A 23,108-nucleotide genomic window follows, 5' to 3' on the forward strand; every position below is an offset into this window, starting at 1 on the left:
CACACTGTGAGAACGAGGCAGAAGGCAGCCTTCTGTGTACATACAGTGACATCCTTACGGTCTGCAGCCTCATTTTTACCCCCACAGGTAGCCACGACTTAAGAGTGACAAAAGAGAGAGAAACTGACAGGTTGTGGACTCCAAGAAAGGGTTCCCTATCTCTCTGCAATTAAGGCTCATACTAATCACCCCTGGACTCATTGTATATATCCACTAAAATCTAGAGCAGGCCCTGTGGGAGCACATCAAATTTGATGAGTTATAGTTTTGGTGATACTTTTGTTTGTTTGTTATTAATTACTAAGCACATGAAGGGCCCCCAAATTACTGATACTTCTGACTCTAGGAGTTGCTTAATTTGGCTCTGCCTTGGAATTCTTTCCTGGGGACTCATGTCTGCCACAAGGTATGGTTTGAGCAGAGAAAGAGGAAGAGGCTCAGAAGTTGCTTCTCTGCAACATATGTGAATACCCACCCACAACTGCAGCAGGAAGAGGCAAAGGGAGCAGGCTCCTAATTGCTGTGGTGTACCCAGGGGTACATTTCTTTCTTGGAGATAAGCAGAAGGCAAGGAGTGTCAAAAGAGAGATCACTGCCTATAGAAGTCTGTGTCATCTCTGAAGCATCCTGGGGCCCTCTGATCTGCAGTAGGCCTTGATGTCATCTGAGGCACAGAAGGACTTCTTCCAGCATTGGAAAGAAAAGCTTGAAGGGAAAGCTTCAGCTGCCGTTTCTGTAACGTTCTCCTCTATCCTTGCCCCATTTTTGCAGAGATCATTGTTTATCCTTTAGTACCATTGAGTGGTTTAGCCCCACTGGGTAAAATTAAGTGAAAAAGAAACACTAGGTCCTGACTCAGAGAGGAAACTTGGGAAGACCAATATTATCAAGCAGACTTGATCTCTAAGTTTGTGCTTGTTTCGAGGGACTCTGTATCTGGATATGCAGGATGGTTTTTAAATTGTGAGATGCATCCACAGAAAAGTCCATAGAACATTTACATAGAGCATAAAGGTTAATATAAAATGCATGAGCACCGGTTAGCACTACAGGATCTGTGAAGCCCCTCTTCCCACTGTGTTCTGTAGCCTGAGCACAACTTCGAACTCCCCACTCACCCACAGGCAACCACTATCCTGACATCTAATGTAATGATCTCATTGTTTTTCTTGAGTTTTCCCACCCATTTATGCATCACTAAATAATAAAATGTACTCTTGTTTGTTTAGGGCTTTTGGACTTTATAGATGGAATGAAAAGGAGGTCTTCCTTGGGACTTTCTTCTTTCGCCCTACATCATTTGGAGAATCATCCATGTTGATGCTTGTAGCTGTAATTGGTTCATTTTCATTGCTGTGCACTCCAATTTATTCTACCATTGTTGGACTTTTAGGTTGTTACTAGTTGGGGTCTGTTCCAAACAATGCTGCTAAGAACATTCATGTTTATGTGCCAGATTTTTCTCTAGGTGTGTACCTGGACTGTAATTGCTGGGCATATAGTATGCAGCAACTCAACTCTGCCAGTCAATGCCAGACTGTTTTTCATAATGCTGCACCAAGTTATACGCCTGCTAGAAATGCACAAGGACATCTGTTGGTCAAGGCCTTTGGTGCTGGTCAGATGTGATTTTTGCCAGTTTGATGGCTGTGTAATTGGATCTCATTGTGGTTTAATTTGCATTCTACTGATGAGATTAAGTGTCTTCTCCTAGGTTCATCAGTCACTTGGATTTCCTTTCTCAGAAAGGGTCTGTTCAAATTTTGTTTTATTTTCATATTGATTCACAGAAGTTCTTTGAAAATTCTGTTGTCAGAATTCATAAATTCTCACTTGTCAGTTTTATGTGTTATAGTATCTTTTCCCACTCTGTAGAGTGTCTCTTCACCCTTAAAGTGTCTTTGGTCGAACAGACATTCTTAATTGTAATATACTAGCATTTATAAATCTTTTATTTATGATTAATGGCCTTTGTGTCTGGTTTAAGAAATCCTTACCTGCCCCCAAGGTCATAAAGATATTCTATTCTTCTACATTACCTTCTAAATCTTTAGAGTTTTGCCCTTCATAATTAGTTTGTTAATCTGCCTGAATTGTTTTTTGTGCATAATGTGAGGTGGGGTTCTAATTCCTTATTCCTCCCTACAGATACCCAATTATCTTAGCACTATTTATTGAAAAGTCTATCTTTTTCCCCACTGATCTAAGCCATCACCTCAGTCATGTATCAACTGTTCATAAAAGTGCGGGTCTCTTTATGGGCTCTCTACTCTGTTCCATTGGTCTATTTGTCAATCCTACTACCACTACTACTCTGTCTTAATTACTACAGCTTTATAATAAGTATTTATATCTGGTAGAGCAAGTCCTCCCACCTTATTTTTCTTCTTTAAGAGTAGCTACTCTTGGCCCTTGGCACTGTCATGTAAATTTTAGAGCCAGCTTGTCAAGTTTCACCGAAAACTATTGGGATTTTAATTGGGATTTTACTGAGTCTGTAAATCAATTTGGAGACAAATGACATCTTTACCATGTGGAGTCCCCCAATCCATGAAGTGGTGTATTTCTCCATTTATTTAGGTCTTCTTTAATGTCTTTCAATAAAATTTTATTATTTTCTCCATTAATGTCTTATACATAGTTTGCTGGATTTATTCTTAGGTACTTCATATTTTTCAATGCCATTTGTGAACAATGTCTGTTTTAAATTTCATTGTTGCTGATTAGAAATGAATTTAATGTTTATGTTGATTTCACATCCAGATATTTTGCTAAACTCTTATATTAATTGTCATAATTTACTTGTAGATTGTTTTTCATTCTCTCTCTATATCATCATGTTTTCTGCTAATAATAACAGTTTTTTCTTTTTCCTCCTCAATACTTACATTTTTAACTTTTTTTAAGCCTTACTGTACTGTCCAGGATGTTGAATGAAATTGGTATTTGTTAGCATTTTTGTGTCTGTTCAACTTGAAAGGAAAGCTTGTAAATGGGTCATCAGGAAGAGTGATGTTCATTGACGTTTTTGTAGGTAATCTTTATCTGATTAAGGAAGCCTTGTTCTATTCCCAGTTTGGCAAGAATTGTTTTTGTTGTGAATGGATATAGATTTTAAGCTTTTTCTTTTTTTTTTTTCTGCATCTGTTGAATGGATCAGAAAGTATTTTTACTTTAACATGTACATGTGATGATTTGTATTAATTGGATTTTGAATGTTAAATCACTTTGTATTCCTGGGAAAAACTCACCTTGGCCATTGTATAGCTGCTAGAAAACTAGGCTCTTGTGTTAGACTGCCTAGGTCTAAAAGTTGGCTATACCACTGTCTAGCATGTGACCTGGGCAAGTTACTTTACATCTTTGTGCCTTGATTTTCTCATATGCTGAAATGGGGATAATAATAGCCCCTAACTCACAAAACTACTGTAAAGTTTTTTAATATGTCCAAAATGCCTAAAGCAGTTCCTGAAAAATTGTAAGCACCAAATACATATTTGCTACTTTATTGACCAGACAATAACTTGTTCAGGATTTTTATACTCATGCTCATGGGTGATTTTTAGCTTGTAATTTTTTTCTTCTCATAAGTAACCTTGGTATTAGGCGTTAGCTAGATTTATAAAATTAGTTGAGGGGTATTTTCTCTTTTTTTATTCTCTGAGTTTGTGTAAGATTAGAATTACTGATTACTTGAATATGTGGTAGAATTCACTGGCAAAGCCATCTGCCCTGAAGATTTTGTATGAAAATAATTTTCCATTTAAATTCTTTAATGGTTACAAGGCAATTCAGATTTTATATGTGTTATGTATTTATTTGGAAACTTCTAAGTTTAATGTTTCAATACATAGGCATAAAGTTATTCCTAATATCTTGTTATTATCTTTTAAATGTCTGCAGCATCTGCCATGAGGTTCCCCTTTTTATTCCTGACACTGGGTATGTGTGCCTTCTCTCTTTTTTGCCTTGATCATTCTAGCTAGAAATTTGTTAATTGTATTCATCTTTTCAGAGAACCAACTTTTGGGCCTGTTGATTCTCCCTATTAATTCTTAGCTTTTCTGCTCTGCAGAATTCTCTTCTTTCTACTTTTGTCTATTTTGATGCTACTTTCTTAACTTCCTTAGCTCATTAACTTTCAGTTTTTCTTCTTTACTAGTATGCATATTTGAGGACTAGCGTTCCCTTTAAATCCTGCCTTAGCTGCAACCTATGAATTTTGATATGTAATATTTTTATTACTACTCAGCTAGAAATATTTTATAATTTCCATTATGATTTCTTCTTTGACCCGTAGGTTGTTTGTTGGTGTGTTTATTTCCAAACAAATAAGGGTGTTTTAGTTATCTTTTATTTTTTACTTTTAACTTAAATGCATTGGTCAAATAGCATGTCCTATATCATTTCAGCCCTTTGAAACATGTTGAGGCTTGCTTTATGGGCTAGTGTATGGGAATTTATTAGAGGCCTATGTATTCTTGAAACAAATGTGTGTCTTAGGCCATTTGAGATGCTCTAACAAAATGCCATAAACTAGGTGGCTTATAAACAACAGAGATTTGATTCTCATAGTTCTGGATGCGGGGAAGTACAAGATCGAGGCACCAACAGATTCAGTGTCTGGTGAGGGCACCTGTTTCCTTCTTCATAGATAGCACGTTCTCACTGTGTCCTCATGTGGCAAAAGGGTGAATGAGCTCTCTTGGGCCTATTTCATAAGGGCACTGATCCCATTTATGAGGGCTCTACCTTCATGATCTACCACCTCCCAAAAGACCCCACCTCCTAATACTACCATGTTGAGCGTTAGGATTTTAACATATGAATCTGATGGGAAACAAACATGCAAATCATGGCAGTGGGTGTTTGGGTGCAGTATATTGTATATGTCCATTAGATCAAGTTGGTTAATCCTGCTGTTCATGTAATACATATTTTAACTGAGGTTTTTGTCTGTTTTTAATCCTCCACCAAATATCTTCTTATTTTATACTTTGTATTTGTCCTTCAAGAGCTGTTTCTTTTTCTCTCCATTCTTGCCTTCCTTCAAATGGACAGTATTTTGTCATTCTAGTTCTCCTGCTCTACTAATTTGGAAGTTAATAAACTTTGATTATATTATTTTGTGGTGTCTAAAATTGGAGTGTAAGTATTTTATTTTGGATCCCACTAAGCACCAGGGAGGAAATGGGGAAGTGAGGCAGAGAAAGCAAGTAAGCTGATGCAGGGTAGAGTAATGTGGAAAACTAGGGCTCAGCCACTTTAATTCCATCTTACTTATTTTTAACCACACATGGCATTATTTTTTTAATGTCTATTAGAATCACCCATATGTTGGCCTTCTCAGTTAATTCTTCATTCCTTCTTGCATTCCAGACCTTCCACTGGGGTTCACATTCCTTCTGTCTGAAATTCATCATTTAGAATTTCCTTTAGAGAGGATGTACTAGTGGCAAGCTTTTAGTTTTGTCTGCTACTTTATTTTGTCCCAATTCTTCAAAGACTTTTTCTGGTTATAGAATTCTAAGTTGACAGTTACTTTGTTTTAGCACATTTACAATATCATTCTCATGTCTTCTAGCATGCTTCCTAGTCCTGCAAAGTCAGCTATTAGTGTAACTATCACTTGTGTTTTTTCTCTAGATGTTTTTGACATCTTTTGTAGTCTTTGGTGTTGTGATTTTTTATCAGTAAAATGTCTAGGAGGGAATTGCTTTTCAAATATTTTGCTTGTGACTCACTGGACTTCTAAATGTAGTCCTTCCTAGACTGTTACAATGATCAAATGAGTTAATATGTGTAAAGCACATATAGAACAGTACTTGCACACATAAGTGCTCAATAAATGCTACCTATTTTGGATTCTGTGTATTGATGTCTGTGTCAGTTCTTAATACATTGCTTTATAGCTCCAACCTACCCTTCTGTATTCTGTGGTGTGAAAGCTAGTCTATGTCTCTTAGCTTTCTCTTTTATTTTTTCCATTTCCCTTTCTCCCTCTGCTACATTTTGCATAATTTCTTTTAGCCTATCCTCCAATTGCAAATTGGACAGATTTACAAATTGGATTGTGCACACACAACTTTCCTTTGCCAGTGCCTCTATGTTAGGTTCCGCCAATGAGAGATTCTGGAGGGACGTGCAAGGCTTGAGGAGGAGGAGGAAGGGACTTACCATGTCCTGTTTTTTTGTTTGCTTTTTGTTTTTTTTCTGAGGTCTGGTTGTGGGCTTATGATCCTGTGAGCAATCTTGGCAATGGTTGTCTTCATGCAGCTCTTGGCTCAATGCATGGCTCATCTCTGCAGTGGCATTCCTTGGCTTCCTCAGGTGTCCCGCATTCCTGCAGCAGCTGTGCTTTCTCATCAGAGCTTTTTGATGCTTGGTTCTGTGGACTTGTCCTCTAAGTTTCTAAGTTTCCTCTGGTTTCCTTGTTCTGTCAGCCTGGTGATTTTCTGCATTTGCCACCTCTGTTACACCCCAGCGTCCACCTTTACTCTCTTAGCTGTTAACCACTTTTTACTTAGTCAATTCTAAATTTTGTATTAATAATTTCTGACTCAAGTTTAAGGTGGTTTCTGTCTGCTGACTGGATTCTGATACAGTATTTATCATCAGTTCTGGAAAATTCTCTGTCTTTATCTGTTTAAATATTATTCTAGTCCATGTGATCTCTCTTCTCTCTCGGGAACTCCAGTCTGACGTATAGCAGACCTTTCTCCTCTATGCTTGATGTCGCTTAGCTTTCTCTTTCACTTTTTCTATTTCTCTTTTGCCCTCTGTTACATTTTGGATAATTTTTTAGCGTATCTTCCTATTTACAAATGTTCTATTCAATTACATATGTCGTTCTGTCAAACTCCTCTACTGCTAATATATATATGATATTGTATATCTATATATCAGCAGTTTTAGCTTTTTAATATTTTAGGCTTTCAGGAAAAGGATATATATTGAAAGTTAGCCAGACATATTACTGGAACATGATATGTCGATATGCAGAATCTTTTTTCCCAACCAACATAAGCAATGCTGGTGTTTATACTTTTGGTTTGTATAGTATTTTCTAGCGACTAGATTTGATCTAGTACCTCTGGAGTCTAGAGTGTGGTATTTTCTAGGAGAATGCCCCATTACATTGATTTTTTGTACACTAAGTATTGTAGTACGGTTTTCTCATGAGGTCATAGCCTGGGGTGATAAACCAAATTCTTTACCAGCAGACCATGTGGGAAGAACAGCCACCAGTGAACCAAATACCCAGACAATATGGAAATAACATATTTTTCTTTCTTCTTGCCTTCCTTCTCACGCTTTGTTTCTTCCCTTATATGTGCATTTATTTACTCATAACAAACATTTATGTAAGGGTGGGTAGAGGGTCATTACAAGGAAACAGATTCCTATCTATAATAAAAAATCTGATTCTGACTGTAAATCTTGGAAACTTCTGGAGAGGGTAGAAAAAATTAATAATAGACTGAGGGGAAAGGGGTACAATATCAAGGCCCCATATATGCTATATCACCACTATGTCTAAAATTCCCTGGTAAATTGACCCATGAGTGGGACTGGGGCACATTTCCCAAGGTAAGCATTCAACGTAAGGAAAGCTATCACTGAAATTCCTCAATACCTCAGATTCAATAGTAAAATAAGTACTGTTAGGTCCATTTTACTCACCAAAGCTGAGGCTTAAGAGTCTCCAAAGTTAGTTTTTCCAGCTGTCCATTTTACAAATTGCTGGTGGCAAACCAGGATAACAACTTATGTCTTTGGACTTTCCGGATGCCCCCTGCTGTGCTCTGTTACTAGGGCAGTCAGCAGAAGCAGGAAGTGTCTGTGCTCAAGCAGCAGTGCCTCGGGTCAGTCCACAAAGACACCCTGCTTCCATTCTACATCTCCTAAGTCTGTGAATTAACACTTGAAGATACAACAGTTGCAATAATCTGAGACAATTTGCCTGCCACATGTAACTTCTTGCAATGGGCAATCTTAATACTACACAGGTTTCCTTTACTCCCCTTCCCCACCCCAACACACTCAGTGAGCAGGATCAATGACTGATCTAAGTTCAAGGGCAGAGGTTACCATTTGGAATTGCCAGAATGGAGCTGTGTGCAGTGGATGAGCAAATGTTTGCAGAGAATAGGGGCCCATAGACCTTTAACAGAAGCAATATGAAGAAGAGAAAAAGAAAGAAAGATAAATAAGCTAAATAATGGTTTTTTGTTTCTTGAGGCCCAGTTAGATACCCTAAAATTTGTTTCCATTATATTATTCTATTAGCAATTATCTTTTTAACTTGATATTCTTTGAGTGAGTTTCTGTGCCTTGTAACCAAATGGGTCCTTGCTAAGTTATCATCCATGGAATATTGGATACCACTGTATTTGGTGCAATATGACAACAGTCAATTAATCAACCAATGTTTTGAACACCTACTAGGTGGACCAACCCATGATGTAGAATAGGGGATACAAGGAGAACTGATTAATAGTCCTTGAGCTAAATGAGCTGGTGACTTAGTTTATCATATATGTAAAATTTAGTGTGAGAAGAAACATTGACACAGACAAAACTGAGAAAAAATATGTGCCAACACAAAATCAAGTGCTTCAGCAAAGGAAACAGTCAACGAAGTGAAAGACAACTCAAAGAATGAGAGAAGATATTTGCAAGCTACCACTTGATGAGGGAGTAATAAACAGAATACATAGGGAGGTCAAACAACTCTACAGTAAAATATCTAATAATCTGATTTAAAAATAGGCAAAAGAACTGAATAGACATTTCTCAAAAGAAGACATATAAATGGCAAACAGGTATATGAAAAGGTGCTCAACATCACTGATCATCAGAGAAATGCAAATCAAAACTACCAGATATGATCTCACCTCAGTTAAAATGACTTTTATCCAAAAGACAGACAATAAAAAATGCTGGCAAGGATATGGAGAAAAGGGAACCCTTGTACACTGTTGGTTGGAATGTAAATTAGTACAACCACTGTGGAGAACAGTTTGGATGTTCCTCAAAAAACTAAACATAGAGCTACCATATGACGCAGCAATCCCACTGCTAGGTATATATCTAAAGGAAAGGAAATCAGTATATCCAAGAGCTATCAGCACTCCCATGTTTATTGCAGCACTGTTCACAATAGCCAAGATTCGGAAGTACTTGAAGTGTCCATCAGCACATGAATGGATAAAGACAATGTGGTACATACACATAATGGAGTACTATTCAGTCATAAAGAAGAATTAGATCCTGTTATTATGGAACTGGAGGTCATAATGTTGAGTGAAATAAGCCAGGCACAGAAAGACAGACTTTGCATGTTCTCACTTATTTGTGGGAAATAAAAATTAAAATAATTGAACTCATAGACGTATAGAGTAGAAGGATGGTTACAAGAGGATGGGAAGGGTAGTGAGGTGGGTTGGGGGATGTGGGGGTCATTAATGGGTATAAAAAATAGTTAGAGGCCAGGCGCAGTGGCTCACGCCTGTAATTCCAGCAGTTTGGGAGGCCGAGGTGGGTGGATCACCTGAGGAGTTCAAGACCAGCCTGGCCAACATGATGAAACCCCGTCTCTACTAAAAATATAAAAATTAGCTAGGCGTGATGATGTGCACCTGTAGTCCCGGCTGCTCAGGAGGCTGAGGGAGGAAAATCGCTGGAACCCAAGAGGTGAAGGTTGCAGTGAGCTGAGATCCTGTCACTGCACTCCAGCCTGGGTGACAGAGTGAGACTCCATCTCAAAAAAAAAAAAAAAAAAAAGAAAAAGTTAGAAAGATTGAATAAGACCTAATATTTGCTAACACAACAGGGTGAATATAGTGAAAAATAATTTAATTGTACCTTCAAAAATAACTAAACAAGTATAATTGGGTTGTTTGTAACACAAAAAAATACATGCTTGAAGTGGTGGATACCCCATTTACCCTGATGTGATTATTTTGTATTGCAGGCCTCTATCAGAATATCTCATGTAACCCATAAATATATACACCTACTATGTACCCACAAAAAGTTTTTAAAAAGAAAAATAAATAGCAACCAAAAAAAAAAAAAGAGAGAGAGAGAGAAAAGAAAAAAGAAAAAAGAAAAAAAAAAAACCAAGTGCCTGGCTGGGTAGAACAAATTCTAAGGCCACAATGTCACTGACCATGGGTTTTTTTGGCTCTCAGTGTATAGAAATTGACACAAGGCCAATAGTCTTCCCAAACACGCTTTACTGGAACTTATGCCTTGGCATAAGGGAGACAACAAAAGAGAGAGAGAATTATCTGGCTTGCTGACTCCTTGAAAATAACCGGTAGGGATTTTTTTATTAGGCAAAGCACAGGAATTGACGTCAGAGGTAGGGTGTGCTGCTGGGCAAAGCACATGAGGAGTAGGGTATGCAGGTCAGCATTACCTGGTTGCAATGGTTATCTTGAGGAATGGGCCACCTGATGGTCTGGCCAGTGGCAACAAGGCTGTAAATCAATTGCTCAGCATACCTTCCCGAGGTGGGACACCCTGCAACATTGGTTATCTCCTAAGGCCAGTTCCTGGAATTAAGTAAAAGGATGACTGGTGGACATGTCGTCAGTGAGGTAGTGGTGTGGGTTTTGTGATCAGTGGGAACGCATGAAAGAATGCTTTCGTGGGGAGTGAGCTGAAACCAAGCCGCACCCCTACTCTATCTCAAAGTGAATTCAGAAAAGGGGATTTAAATAATTCTTTTTTTTTTTTTTGAGACGGAGTCTCGCTCTGTCGCCCAGGCTGGAGTGCAATGGCGCCATCTCAGCTCACTGCAAGCTCTGCCTCCCCGCTTCACACCATTCTCCTGCCTCAGCCTCCCGAGTAGCTGGGACTACAGGTGCCCGCCACCACACCTGCCTAATTTTTTGTATTTTTAGTAGAGACGGGGTTTCACCATGTTAGCCAGGATGGTCTCGGTCTCCTGACCTCGTGATCCGCCCGCCTTGGCCTCCCAAAGTGTTGGGATTACAGACGTGAGCCACCGCACCCAGCCTTAAAGAATTCTTAAAGGACGTAAAGTTAACTTTGAAAGAACTGTCAGGATTTGGATTGACTGAAAGGAGTGGGGAGGCTTAGGGAGGAGGTACTTGCCAGACACTGGGTCTTGGCAGTGGTGGGTGAAGCTGCAGTAGCCTAGGGCAGGGATGGATAGGGGGTCTGGGCATGAAGGATGTTTGGCTGGACTAGACTTTACAAAGCCTTATCCAGGCTTTTAAAATTACTCTTTCCAGACTTCATCTGAGACTCCTTCTTCAGCCAACATTCCTTAGCCCTGAATACATTTCCTATCCTCATCTTTCCCCTCTTTTTTTTTCCCCCTTTCTTTTACATGTTTAAATTTAAACCATTCTTTGTGACCCGTTTTCCTGGGGGGATCATGGCAAGACCAAGAAGAATGATGGTGCTTGTTAGGGGATGTCCTGTCTCTCTGAACTTTGGGGTCTTATGCATTAAATAATTTTCCTGACGAGCCCAAGTGCTCCCTCTGGTCTACAATCCCTGGTGGCCGGCCTTCACCCCTTGGGCAAGCATTGCATACAGCTCATGGCCCTCCCTCTACCATACCCTCTACCCCCGTTCTCCTAGGCTCCCTTCTCCAGGAATTTCATCACTTCCCAGAACAGCCAGAACATTTGTGGTCTATTTCTCTGTTAGTGTTTAACCAAACATCTGTTCTAAAGGAAGGGCTGAACTGACAGAAGAAATGCTGATAGCCTGAGACTCAGGAAGACAACTTCTGCAGGGTGACTCCCTGGCCTCTGGAGGAGACAGAAGGAGGGCAGCACTCCAGTGGCACAGAAGTGAGACACAATGGAATCAGGCTTCACCTCCAAGGACACTTATCTAAGGCATTTTAACCCTCGGGATTACCTAGAAAAATATTATAAGTTTGGGTCTAGGCACTCTGCAGAAAGCCAGATTCTTAAGCACCTTCTGGAAAATCTTTTCAAGATATTCTGCCTAGGTAAGTCTGTTGTCCACATGTCTCCCCACTAACATGGGTCCTATAGATAAAGTCTCAGGGCATGACTGGGTTTTGTGTCTATCATTGTTGTGTCACAGCCCTTTTGGCATTCCCATTTATTTAACTAGGATAAAAACGAATATTGGTGTAGCGATTCCACAGTTTACAAAGTGCTTTTGTATCTACTGTCTCACTTAGTCATGCAAAAGGAAACTAGAGGGCCAGAGTGCTGTCCTGAATCTACCTTGATTTGCTAGGCGACTTGAGGGAGACTTTTAGCCTCAAAGGGCCACTTAAGTGGAAATTCTAAAACAGTACCTTTTCTGATCCTAACTCAAGGGAATGCTGTGAATATGCGTCAGATAAAGACCTCCCAATATATGAAGAACTGGTGCTTTTTGGAGAAATACATTATATAAACTCAATTTTATTTTTTTAAAATTAACTTTCCTTGAAAGTATTGCTTAATAGTTTTTACATTCTTCGTGCAACAGCCTGTCTGGATCTGGTGTTCAGTCTGTACACCAGAAGTAGATCTTTTTTACCTTCTCCTAGACCTTAAAATTCCTGGCAACATACCTCCACCCTGGATTGGGGAATAAAAAATGAAAAGATTTCTTTTTCTTTTTGACTTTAAATTGTATTAATGTTTGAGGTTTTTCAAACTGATGGGCTTTATTTAAAATTCAAGTGAGATATTTTTAGTGTTTTTGATATTTGTATTTTCTTTGTCACTATGATGTAAATTACAGGGATTTTGGGAAAATATGGGATTTTTATTTTTTATTTTTAGTTTTTGGAGATGTAGGTCTCACTCTGTTGCCGAGGCTGGATGGAGTACAGGGATGTGATCACAGCTCATCATAGTCTCGAACTCCTGGACTCAAGGGATCCTTCTGCCTCAGCCTCTCCAATAACTAGGTCTTCAGGTGCACCCCACCAGGCCCAGCTAATTTGTAAAATTTTTTGTGGAGATGAGGTCTCACTATGTTGTCCAGGCTGGTCTCATCCTCCAGGCCTCAAGTGATCCTCCTGCCTTGGCCTTCCAGAGTACTGGGACTATAGGCATGAGCCACTGTGCCTGGCCCAGAAAAGATGTTTTAAAAAAACATTTTGAGGGAAAAGTTGTGAACAGTAGTCGTCTGTCTTTGAGGATCATCAGCACAGTCCCAGGGAAGACAATGTAAATTTGACTCTGCCCACTGCCATGAGATGCCTGACTTCTCTTCTTTGTTCATCCTGCTAACCCAGATGGTGTGAAGGGAGACCTGCTGATTGACATCGGCTCTGGCCCCACTATCTATCAGCTCCTTTCTGCTTGTGAATCCTTTAAGGAGATCATCGTCACTGACTACTCAGAGCAGAACCTGCAGGAGCTGGAGAAGTGGCTGAAGAAAGAGCCAGAGGCCTTTGACTGGTCCCCAGTGGTGACCTATGTGTGTGATCTTGAAGGGAACAGGTAGAGAAACTGGTGTCTACTTCTTGGCTTTCGAAGGTACCTGAGTGATGGTTGGCAAAAGCAACAGTTAGGGACCAAAGAGAAATCCAAATGGAGAATGAATCATAATGAGAGAGCGAGAGCAAGAGAGATGAGATAGGCCTATGTGTGCGTGTTTATAAATTTGTGTATGTACACGTGCATGTGTGCACCAGAATAACAGAAGACACAGGGAGAGGGTGGAAGAAATGAATACTGAGCAAAGAGGAGTAAACCCCCAAACTTTCCAGGCACGTGGGGACAAGAGCACTGTGCAGTCAAGTACCTTGGGACCTAGGTTTAGGACAGCTACAAGTAAAAGGCTAACCCAGCTTCTCACCAGCAGCTTTTGGATGTCAGGGCTTGTCCCTCACCTCACTGTCATGCTGTTGTAGCCATCCAAGCCTACAGAACTTGGCTGTGAGTGTGGCTAATGCTGACATCACCAGATACAACCAAAAGCTGACTAGGTTTTTAAACTGAGGTAAGCAACATAAAGGAATTATTCGAGAAGAATTTATTAATCACCATCCGTGAAAGTAGACTTTATATACTCACAACTAATGGTCAAGATCTTACTCTACCACATCTACAAATAAATTTATGCAAATGAATCTCATTTGTTCATGTAAATTTTAATTTCTTCCAACGCGGGAAATTGACAATAGCCTATTAGCCAGAGGTAGCCACGTCTGCGATTCACTGTCTTTCTCAGGTCCTTATGCATCTCCATCTTTTGCTGATTGTCTGACAATCTCCAGTCTATTCCCCAACTGATCATTCGCTCCTGGAGCAACATTTCTCTGCTGCTATGCATGTTGCTGAGACCCCACGGACTTCTTTGCAAACTGCATAAAAAGACAAATGTATGCAATTACAGTATCTGCAAATAAAAATAGATTTTGTTCTTCTATTCAAACTTTACACTTTTTTAAAATTTCTCTGCCCTTATTATGTTTGCAAAATCTTTCAATACAGTATTGAATAGAAACGATGACAGCAGACCTCTGTGCCTTGTTCCATATTCTAGGAGAAAAAATGTTCAGTGATTTATCATTAAGTATATTAACTATTGGTTTTTCGTATTCTTTATCAGACTCAGTTCTGCATTCCTAGCTTTTTTGAAATTTTAATCAAATGTTGAATTTTATCAAAATGTGTTTGCATTTATCAAGATGGTCATATGATTTTCCTCCTGTATTCTGAAAATGTGAATTACGTTGGATGATTTTTAATGTTACACCAATGTGGCATAAACTGCTTGGTCATGAAGTATTATTCTTTTTATGTGTTGCTGGATGTGGTTTTCTAATTTTCTGTTAAGGATTTTTGCATCTGTATTTATGAGGGATATTGAGCTATAATTTTCTTCTAGTGTGCTTCACAAATTTTGATATCAGCATGATGCTGGAGTCATAAAATGAGTTGGGAGTGATTTCCACTCTTCTCTTTTCTGAAAGACTTTGAGTATTATTGGTATAATTTCCTTCTGAAATGATTGATAGCATTCACCAGTGAAGCCAGGGGAATCTGGAAGGTTTGTGTGAGAGAAGACTTTATTAAAAATAGTATTTCTTTAATGGTTACTTGGATTTTCTGTTTCTTCTTTGGTCTGTTTTGGTAAGTGGTATTTTTCAAGAAGTTTGTCATTTTCATCTTGGTTGTCAACTTTATTGACATTTTTTTTTTACAATATCCTTTTAATACTTTGTTATGTCTGTAGGATCTGTAGTGATCTCTCCTCTTTCATTCTTGATATTGGTAATTTGTCTTGTTTTCTTTCTTTTGTCTTGATCAACCTTTCTACAGATTGATCACTTTATTAATCTTTTCTAAGAACCAAAGTTTGGCTTTGTTAATTTTTCTCTATTGTCTGTCCATTTTCTATTTCATTGGTTTCTGCTCTTATTTTTGATAATTTTCTTTCTTCTACTTATTTTAATTCTTTTCTAGTTTGTTTTAATTTTTTTCTAGCTTTCTAAAATTTCTTGTTTTTAATTCTTCTTTTAGCTTCTTAAGTTGGAAACTTATACCATTTATTTCACATATCTCTTTCTTCTTCTTTTTTTTTTTTTTTTTTTTTTTTTTTGAGATGGAGTCTCGCTCTGTCACCCAGGCTGGAGTGCAGTGGCGCAATCTCGGCTCACTGCAAGCTCCGCCTCCCGGGTTCACGCCATTCTCCTGCCTCAGCCTCCCAAGTAGCCAGGACTACAGGCGCCCACCACTGTGCCCGGCTAATTTTTTTCTATTTTTTATTAGAGACGGGGTTTCACCATGGTCTTGATCTCCTGACCTTGTGATCCACCCGCCTCCCAAAGTGCTGGGATTACAGGCGTGAGCCACCGCGCCCGGCCTATATCTCTTTCTTCTAATGTAGGCATTTAATGCTGCAAATTTCCTTTAGCACTGTTTTAACTGCATCTCATGATTCTTGTATGTGGTGTTTTTATTATTTTCAAATTCAGCATACTGTCTCATTTCCTTTGTAATTTCTTCTTTGATCATGAATTATTTAGAATTATACTGCTTAATTTCCAAAGTATTGGGGTTTTTCTAGATATCTTATTTTATTGCTTTCAAATTAAATTTTGTTGTAGTCAGAGATTTATTTTGTGGCTCTGCATATGGTCTATCTCAGTAAATGTTCTATGTGCTTTCTACATTGAAAAGAGTGTATATTGTTCAATTGTAGGTATAGTTTCTATAGATATCAACTAAATCGGGCAGTTGATAGTATTGTTCAAATTCTCTACATCCTTACTGACTTTTGTTTACTCTCTCTGTCAATTACTGAGAGAGAGGTGTTAATGTCTCAAACTATAATTGTTGATTTATCCTTTGCTCCCTGTAGTTCTGTCAACGTTTGCTTTATGCATTTTGACACTTGTTTTTAGCTCTGTTATACACATTTTTAAGATTGTTATGTCTTCTTGATGAACTTGATGAACTGACCATTTTACCATTGTGAAGTATCTCCCTTTATTTCCAGTAATGTATTTGTCTTGAAGTCTACTTTTTCTGATGTTAATATAGCTATATCAGCCTTCCTGTGCTTGCTGTTTTGCATGGTGTGGTGGGCAGCCTCTAAGATGGCCCCCAATAATCCTTGTGTCAGTATTTTCACCTTTGGGTAATCCCCTTCCCTAGAATATCCGCTGGATTTAGTGATTCAGTACTGACAAATTTGGTAGAATGCAGCATAGTGGTGGGACGTCAATTGTGATATTAAATTTAAAAGGACTACAGCACCACTAAACTATTAGATCTAGGCCAGAATCCGGAAGACTGACAACACCAAATGCTGATGAGGCTGTGGAGAAACAGGAACTCTCATTTATTGTTTGTGGGAATCAAAAATGGTGTAGCCACTTTGGAAGACAGTTCGACTATTCCTTGCAAAACCATTCCATCTAGCAGTTGCACTCCTTGGTATGTAACCCAAAAAGTCAAAAACTTATGTCCACACAAAAAACTGCACACAGATGTTTATAGTAGCTATATTCATAATTGCCAAAAATTGAAAGCAACGAAGATATCTTTCAGTAAGTGAATGAACAAATAAACTGTGGTACATTTAGACAATGAAATTATATCCAGTGCTAAAAAGAAATGAGCTATCAAGCCACGAAAAGATGTGGAGGAAATGTAAATACAATTACTAATTAAAAGAAGCCAATCTTAAAAGGCCACATGTATGATTCCAACTATATGACATTCTGGAAAAAGCAAAACTAGGGAAGAAGTAAAGAAGATCAGCAGTTGCCAGGGGTCAGGGAGGGAGGTGGAGTATAGAGGATTTTTTAGGGCAGTGAGACTACTCCATACAATACTATAATGGTGGACACATGTCATTATATATTTGTCCAAATCCATGGAATGTACAATACCAAGAGTGAATCTTAATGTAGATTATAGACTTTGGGTGATAATGATATGCCAATGTAGGCCTTCTGCTTGATTTTGCAGTGAACCTAATGTTGCTGTAAAAAACAAAATCAATTTTTAAGAAATGACAGCTTTTTATTGGGTATTCTGTCTATCTCCTCTCTCATCCTGAGGAGTAGCTTGGAACCAAATTTCCCTCAGTTGAACCACACAAAACAGTGAAATAAATGTTTGTCATTTTTAGCTGCTAAATTTTGGGGATAATTTATCCTACAGTTATATATAACTAATATACATGATATATCTACACATCCTTTTCTACCCTTCTGTTTTCAGATTATGTTTTCTCTTTTTAATCCAGACTGACAATTTCTGCCTGTAACTGGGTTGTTTAGTCCGTTTACATTTAATGTAATTACTAATATTACAGGGTTGAATTTAAGTCTACCATCTTGGTATATGTTTTCTATCTGTCCCATCTGATTGTTGTTCACCTGTGTCTTTCTTCCAGTTTTCCCTTGGTGAATGCAGTAATTTTTAGTATTCCATTTAGTATAAGTGTACATATTTTTAATATTTCTTTTTTTTTATCTCCTCTATTAACCTCTTCTGTGTCTTATGTGAGTTTGTATGGTTTTTCTAGAAATTGCAATATGCATCCTTGACATATCTACTGTCTCATGAAGGATGTAAAATATTCCAACAGTGTAATTTCCTTAACTGACTTTCCTGGCCCTTACGTTCTTGCCATATATTTTATTTCTATGTTTAATACTATAATACATATATTGTTATTAGTTTTGCTTTAGTTAGTAGTGCTTTTATTTTTATTGTCTTATTTTTAATTATGATTTTTAAAATAAAATTTACTATGTTTACTATGTTTAAGTGTTAGTTGAATAGTGTTAAGTACAGTCACATACGTCAGTATACAGTTTTAAACAATGCATATAACAATATACAAAAAACATAGGAATTTTGTACTGAATGTTTTTATCCCTCTCTGCCAATTTATATGTTGAAATCCTAACCCCCTTATGATGGTATTAAGAGGTCAGGGCTTTGAGAGGTCATTAGGTCATGAAAGTGGAGACTTCATGCATGGAATTCGTGCCCTTATAAAAGAAACCCCAGAGAGCTCTCTAGCTCTCCTTCTGCCGTATAAAGATACAATAAGAAGTCAGCTGTCTGTGGCCCAGAAGTGTCCTTATCAGACCCTGACCAGGCTGGCATCCTAATCTCAGACTTCCAGCCTTTAGAATTGTGGGAAATAAATTTCTGTTGTTTGTAAGCCACCAGTCTATGGTATCCTGTTACAGGAGCCCAAACTAACTAAGGCTATATTATGCATATGTTTAAGATCTTTTATATTTACCCACATATCTTTCTTCTGTAGTGTTTTTCATTCCATTCCCAGGATCTGTTCTTCTGCTTGGTGTCATTTTCCTTTACCTGAAGAACTTATTTTAGTATTACTTATAATGCAGGTCTGTTGGAGACAAATTCTCTTAACTTATCAAGTCAGGTAAAAAGTTAGTAATTGTTTTCCTCTCTGCTAACTTGAGGAATTTAACAATTTTTGATACCCAAAGTCGCCTGGCATTTCTCTTCCCAGTATTTATTATTGAAACCTGAGATTTTAAAGTTCAAATATTATAATTTAAAGTATTACTTTTATATTTTCTTTCAAGATCAGTTTGGACATTTGCTTTTGGTTTGTAATCAAATTTAGAATTATTTGGACATATTTGGTGCTCATTTTATACAAGTTTTCTAGATATTGAGCCTTTAATTTTGATTCATCTGTCAACTGAATAGATCTTCAAATATTTGTTTCAAGAAGAACACACAGTGATGTGTTTTCTAAGTCCATGCATATATGAGAATGTATTTGTCATCCTTACACATGAACAAAATCATAAAATTGTTTAAATATTGCCCCATTTTTTTCTGACATGTAGTAAGAAGTTGAGAGAGGTTATTCTATTTTTTTTGAGACAGGGTCTTGCTCTGTCACCTACACTGGAGTGCAGTGGTGAGATCTCGCTGTAACCTTGACTTCCTGGGCTCAGGTAATCTTCCTACCTCAGCCTCCTGGGTAGCTGGGATTACAAGTCCACACTGCTGTAGCTGGCTAATTTTTTGTAGAGATGGGAGTTTTGCTCTGTTGTTCAGGCCAGTGAGAGCCTATTTTCATATGCCATTTTTACCTGCACACCCCTGACTTAGAATTTTATGTTGGCTATAGCCTTCAAAGTGGAGCTATATTCTTCAATATAAAAATAATTTCATACACCTTTTTTTTTCTGTTGACTATGTGATTCCACAGAATGAAACTGATATTAACTACAAGCAATTGCAGCTATGACAATTTAGATAATATCTAAAATTATTTAGTAAATAAGGAAATCCCCAGGATTTGTAGAATCTCAGGGAAACTTTGTAAAAATAAATAAATAAATAAGTCTTCAGTCATTGTTAGACAACACACCTTTCCAAAGTCCAAATCATCTGTCAAGAAGGCTTTTGAAACTTCGTTCTCACTTTCTGTATCCACCACTGGCCTTTCCATCTCATTCAAAAATAAACCCTTACAATCTAACAGGATAGTAAAGGCATTGTTTATCTTACACCTGAATTGTCAGCTTGGAACAACTGGCTCTTGAGACACTGTCCCTTCCCAATAACTCTGTTGGAAATTGCATTTTTGACAGTAAATTTCTGCTTTCTTACCGTTATCCTTGTGCTAGATCCTGTAGCTTTAATTATTTTGAGAATGATAGTGAGCCTATGCAACTCATGTCTTTCCTGCATCTTCAAGTAGCTTTATCAACCTACAACCTATTTCCTTCAAGACGTCAAGGCGATTTCTTCTTTATCTGAAGCTTTTTCTTGTGCTAAAGGCTGACAAAGACATATGCACTGTCTCCTGTTCTTCTACCTCTGCATTTAAATCCCACTCATTTTAAATTAGCTGGCCATGGTGGTGCACACCCATATTCCCAGCTACTGGGGAGGCTGAGGAGAGAGGATCACTTGAGCTTGGGAGATCGAGGCTGCAGTGAGCTGTGGTCACATTCCAGACTGGCTGGCAGAGTGACACTCTGTCTCAAAAATAATAATAAAAATAAATAACCCTCATTTTTACAACTATCTAACAAAGTCGTAAGAAAGTCAAACACTAAGATACAACTACTCAAGCTTATTCCATGAACAGAGGAATATGAGCTCTTTCCTTAAGGAACTGTGGAAGCTGCATTACTTAACCTATGGTTCCTGGAACTTGGAATGCATAGCTTAGGCTTGTGGTCCCTGGACTAGTAGTTTTGACAACACGTGGGAGCTTTTAGAAACGCAGGCTCTCAGGCCCCACTGGCTACCTACAGAATCAGAACCTTCACTGTAATATCTGCTAAGGGTGGTATGCACATTACAGTAGAAGAAGCACTGGTGTCTGGAGCAGGGCTTCCCTCCAGGTATGCCAGGACACACACACAGGTGGGTGGGAATCAGCTGCAGGCGTGCTATCCAAGCTATTTTCCTTGGCCTTCTGGACAGCAGGTAGGGCCTGGAGCACCTCCTGGTTGCCTCTGTAGAGAGCGGCTCCTCCTCATTTTTTCTTTTTTTTATTATACTTTAAGTTCTAGGGTACATGTGCACAACGTGCAGGTTTGTTACATATGTGTACATATGCCATGTTGGTGTATTGCACCCATTAACTCGTCATTAACATTAGGTATATCTCCTAATACTATCCCTCTCCCCTCCCTGAACCCCGGTGTGTGATGTTCCCCACCCTGTGTCCAGGTGTTCTCATTGTTCAATTCCCACCTATGAGTGAGAACATGAGGTGTTTGGTTTTCTGTGCTTGTGATAGTTTGTTCAGAATGATGGTTTCCAGCTTCATCCACGTCCCTACAAAGGACATGAACTCATCCTTTTTTATGGCTGCATAGTATTCCATGGTGTATATGTGCCACATTTTCTTAATTCAGTCTGCCATTGATGGACATTTGGGTTGGTTCCAGGTCTTTGCTATTGTGAATAGTGCCGCAATAAACATGCGTGTGCATGTGTCTTTATAGCAGCATGATTTATAATCTCTTGGGTATATACCCAGTAATGGGATGGCTGGGTCAAATGGTATTTCTAGTTCTAGATCCTTGAGGAATCGCCACACTGTCTTCCACAATGGTTGAACTAGTTTATAGTCCCACCAACAGTGTAAAAGTGTTCCTATTTCTCCACATCCTCTCCAGCACCTGTTGTTTCTGACTTTTTAATGATTGCCATTCTAACTGGTGTGAGATGGTATCTCATTGTGGTTTTGATTTGCATTTCTCTGATGGCCAATGATGATGAGCATTTTTTCATGCATCCGTTGGCTGCATAAATGTCTTCTTTTGAGAAGTGTCTGTTCATATCCTTCACCCACTTTTTGATAGGGTTGTTTGATTTTTTCTTGTAAATTTGTTTAAGTTCTTTGTAGATTCTGGATATTATCCCTTTCTCAGATGGGTAGATTGTAAAATTTTTCTCCCATTCTGTAGGTTGCCTGTTCACTCTGATGGTAGTTTCTTTTGCTGTGAAGAAGCTCTTTAGTTTAATTAGATCCCCTTTCTCAATTCTGGCTTTTGTTGCTATTGCTTTTGGTGTTTTAGTCATGAAGTCCTTGACCATGCCTATGGCCTGAATGGTATTGCATAGGTTTTCTTCTAGGATTTTTATGGTTTTAGGTCTAATATTTAAGACTTTAATCCATCTTGAATTAATTTTTGTATAAGGTGTAAGGAAGGGGTCCAGTTTCAGTTTTCTGTATATGGCTAGCCAGTTTTTCCAACACCATTTATTAAATAGGGAATCCTTTCCCCACTTCTTGTTTTTGTCAGCTTTGTCAAAGATCAGATAGTTGTAGATGTGTGGTGTTATTTCTGAGGCCTATGTTCTGTTCCATTGATCTATATCTCTGTTTTGGTACCAGTACCATGCTGTTTTGGTTACTGTAGCCTTGTAGTATAAAGTCAGGTAGCGTGATGCCTCCAGCTTTGTTCTTTTTGCTTAGGATTGCCTTGGCTATATGGGCTCTTTTTTGGTTCCATGTGAAATTTAAAGTACATATCGTAGCCTTGTAGTATAGTTTGAAGTCAGGTAGCATGCTCCTGTTAACCTCAGCATACCTGAGAGAAGAAACCCTGGGCTCCTGTCGAGGTGGTAGTTCTCTGAGGTAAATGCTATCTGTGCAAAGACCTCCATTTCTATTTGGAAGATGTTTGTATGTTGTCCAAATATCAACAGAGTTGTGCCAAGTGTGTTCCACAAACTAGTGAACCACCTCTATTCCAAAGCATCTCTGGACTTTCACAACTTGCAAAAGGATATTGATATGCTTTTTCAAAACCAGGATCTTGATGATCACGACGATTGTTTCAGTGACACCTGGGAAGCATTCCTGCCTTTTACAAGGATGCCTCTCTCTTAAATAGGTGCTCTTGCCACCTTATCTCCCTGGGAAAATTCACAGGGCAGGTTAAAAAACCTTCAACTAACTCTTTCCTCAGTTGTAAACATTTCTACTCACAGGTCTCAGAGCACCTCAAACTCAGTGTGTCCAAAACAGAGTTACGATCTGCTCCAGATCTGCTTTATTTCTGGTATTCTTACCTGCTTGATTGGCACCATCATATAATAAACTGGACAAACCAGAACCTGGAAGTCAATCTTGTCCTTTCCCTCTCTGTCATGTTC

The 23,108-nt window shown here is 38.5% G+C and overlaps 1 protein-coding gene across 2 annotated transcripts in view; it reads left to right on the forward strand.

Moving 5' to 3' along the window:
• The window catches only part of NNMT (nicotinamide N-methyltransferase), a 54,167-nt gene that overhangs the window by 25,930 nt on the left and 5,129 nt on the right, over nt 1–23,108 (forward strand). For both annotated transcript variants that reach the window (XM_008020943.3, XM_073021197.1), the window contains exons 3-4: nt 11,718–12,001; nt 13,253–13,460. In XM_008020943.3, the coding sequence (XP_008019134.2) occupies nt 11,848–12,001; nt 13,253–13,460 (362 nt within the window). In that variant the 5' untranslated portion in view covers nt 11,718–11,847. The remainder of the gene's footprint in view (nt 1–11,717; nt 12,002–13,252; nt 13,461–23,108) is intronic.

This window comes from Chlorocebus sabaeus, chromosome 1, assembly GCF_047675955.1.
Source record: "Chlorocebus sabaeus isolate Y175 chromosome 1, mChlSab1.0.hap1, whole genome shotgun sequence".
Classification (NCBI taxonomy): Eukaryota; Metazoa; Chordata; class Mammalia; order Primates; family Cercopithecidae; genus Chlorocebus; species Chlorocebus sabaeus.